The 3184-nt window shown below is 34.4% G+C and overlaps 1 protein-coding gene across 1 annotated transcript; it reads left to right on the top strand.

Annotated features, from left to right (window-relative positions):
• Positions 1 to 1672: 1672 nt before the first annotated feature.
• LOC141687066 (protein EXORDIUM-like 2) lies at positions 1673 to 2845 on the top strand. Its single transcript, XM_074492210.1, has one exon. The coding sequence runs from the start codon at positions 1734 to 1736 to the stop codon at positions 2631 to 2633; it is 900 nt and encodes a 299-aa protein (XP_074348311.1). The 5' UTR covers positions 1673 to 1733; the 3' UTR covers positions 2634 to 2845.
• Positions 2846 to 3184: the final 339 nt, after the last annotated feature.

Here is a 3184-nt window from a genome sequence, read left to right as displayed (position 1 = left end):
GTAAAATTGATGTAAATGCAGGGGTTTATCAACATTTATAATGAAAAAATCAATTAAAATTTCACATCACTCCTTATTGTGTGCCCATAAACATAATACAGAAAATCCAAAATAAAAATATTTTAATATTTTTTCATTTTAAAAGGCTCGGTGATTCTTTAACTTATGATATTTTACTCAAAACTAAAATTTGACCAAATATAATTCTGATTCCAATTGTGCCTTACGTTAAAAAATCGAAAGAATATTCAAAATATATCATTTTTCCGTTTTACGTATCCAAAATATACATGAACGAAACAACTACACACAATACCCACGAACTATGCATGCTACAAATGCATATTCAGATTTTTAAAATTTTACAAAGAATACATATTTCGAACTGCGTATTCACTATTACTGTAGCGGAAATACACATGTTAGAAATGCATATCCATATTTATGTAGCAGTAAATATGCATGTCAGACATGAGTATTTTTTGTAAAATTTTAGAAAAAAAAATACATATATTAGACATGCGTATCCGGTGGGTATTTTGGGCACTCCCTCCCGTCAAATGGTATATTGGGCCCTAATTGAAACAATAACAATCAAAAACATAAAAAAATTGATCTACTTCTACATGATTTTCATTGGCTCTTTTAAAAAAAATAACATATAATATAAAAATAATTGTATGTAATTTTGAAATGTTACCTTTATTTATTGCATAATTTTTTACAAGGGGAGCAGATCAAATGATAAAATTAGTTATATGGTCCAACATATTATTTATTTAAGATATTTAAAATCACAGTGGCTTCTCATGATTATTGAGATATTTAATTATATATTTGCTAGTACTACGCAAAGAAAAAAGTAGCGTTAAAGTGTATAAATTTTTTATATAATGCTGTTGTAATTTAATAACTTATTGCCACTTTTCCGCCATTTCAAATGTGGAGCCTCATTTTTGTGGTATTTTAATTTGTGAAGTCAATTAAGTCGTAGCTCGTTAGGTTGACCAGGATTATCATGTTTTTCAAAAGGCAACTTTGCTTCTCCTCAATCATAGATAGTTACTAAAATTTATTTTACTGGGGAAAACCATAAACAAGATAACCTCAAAACCTCATGAAGGATAATTATTGATTACCACAATGGAGGTCAAAGATGACAAGCCTCTAATCTCTTACCACTTCATCTTGTTTTTTTTCAATCGTTGCAAACCCGTAGTCACTATCTTTTAGATAAGTACTGAATAAATCTCACATGTTCACACAATAATCTGCAAAATACATAAATAAAGGTAAAACACATTTAATATACCGTGCTCCTTGTTAAGCTTTTTAGGAGAATACTTAAGCTAATGAATAACAATTTAATACCTACAAGTAAAACAAGTAGTTTCAAAAATAAGAAGTCTTATTGAATTGAGTATTAAAATTTGTTCTCAGGTGAACGAATTAATTAGTGACTTTACAATTTAAGATAATTTTATTAATAAAATTTTTGTGAACAAAAGAGCTCTATCATTACTATCCACATCACCACCCAAAACGCTCCTTCCAATTTCCAACCTGGCAACCTCTGTTCTCCATGTCATTCCTATCAACTTTATCAACCACAAACCAAACCAAAACAAAACAAAACATCCCCTTCTATAAATACTCCCTCGTATACTCGCTCATTTTCATAATCTCATCCCCACAAAAAACCCAAAAATAAGTTCTCCTACAATACCCTCAACATGGTCTCAAATTACACTTTTGCCATCCTCCTCTTTTTCTTGCTAGCCATTTGTAGACCTACAACGGCAGCTCTAGTAAAAGAACAACCTCTCATACTAAAATATCATAACGGTGCACTTCTTAAAGGAAAAATCTCAATAAATCTCGTATGGTACGGCACCTTCACTCCAAATCAGCGCTCTATAATTATCGATTATCTCAACTCCCTGAGCTCCGGCCGCCGTTCTACTCCTCCCTCCGCCGCCTCTTGGTGGAGTACAACCGCAAATTACCGCGGTGGTGCCTCTACTGTCGTGGTCGGAAAACAAATTCTCGACGAGAAATACTCTCTGGGAAAGTCTTTAAAAACTTCGCATCTTATATATTTGGCTTCTAAAGCTAACACGTTACGTTCTGTTAACGTTGTTTTGACGGCAAAGGACGTGGCTGTTGAAGGGTTTTGCATGAGCCGGTGCGGTACCCACGGGTCAACCCGAATGAAAACCGGGTCGATCCGGTTTGCGTACGCTTGGGTGGGTAACTCCGAGACTAAGTGTCCGGGTCAGTGTGCATGGCCGTTTCACCAACCCATTTACGGTCCTCAGACTCCGCCGTTAGTTGCACCGAACGGCGACGTTGGAGTTGACGGAATGATAATTAATTTGGGAACAGTTTTGGCGGGAACCGTGACGAACCCGTTTAATAACGGGTACTTTCAGGGTCCGGCAACGGCTCCGTTAGAAGCAGTTTCAGCGTGTACGGGTGTGTTCGGGTCGGGTGCGTATCCGGGTTACCCGGGAAAAGTGTTGGTGGATAAGAGTAGTGGGGCGAGCTATAATGTGCATGGGGTGAATGGGAGGAGATTTTTGGTTCCGGCAATGTGGGACCCAAAAACATCAACATGCAGAACAATGGTTTGATCATGTGTTGGGAATGTGTGTACATCATCCGTACGTATGAGGTGCAAATAGTAGATTCTGTATAGTGTTTGGATAAGTATGTTTCCTTTGAGGAATATATTGTGGTCTTTTAAGTTTGTCCTTTGGTGAAATATGCAATTTGGGTCGTATAAAAGAAAATTGTAAAGGTTTTGTTTGAAGAAATGGTAAAGCTTTCACATTTTATATTTAAATATTTGAGGAATAAAAAAATGTGAACGAAAATCATGAAATATATATTACAACTTGTTCGAGTACTCCCAAATAAAAGTGTCTAGTCTATTATATAATCTAAGACTTTGATTAAAATTAATTCGTTAGTCCAAATATATTTGACTTCTAGTGATGCATAATCGCTCTCTCCCTCCCATTGTTTACACTTTACTTGTTGGATGTTCTTTTTAATTATTTATATTTTAAAAAATTTTAAAAATAATAAAAAATTTTATAATTTTTAAAATAACTACATCCACTATATCTATTTTATATACTCCCTTCGTCCCATTTTATCGGGCTACCTTACTATTTTTTTT

The sequence above is a fragment of the Apium graveolens genome, chromosome 9 (genome assembly GCF_009905375.1).
Source record: "Apium graveolens cultivar Ventura chromosome 9, ASM990537v1, whole genome shotgun sequence".
Lineage (NCBI taxonomy): Eukaryota > Viridiplantae > Streptophyta > Magnoliopsida > Apiales > Apiaceae > Apium > Apium graveolens.
Note: the sequence above shows the minus strand (reverse complement) of the source record. Positions and strands in the feature narration are given on the sequence as shown.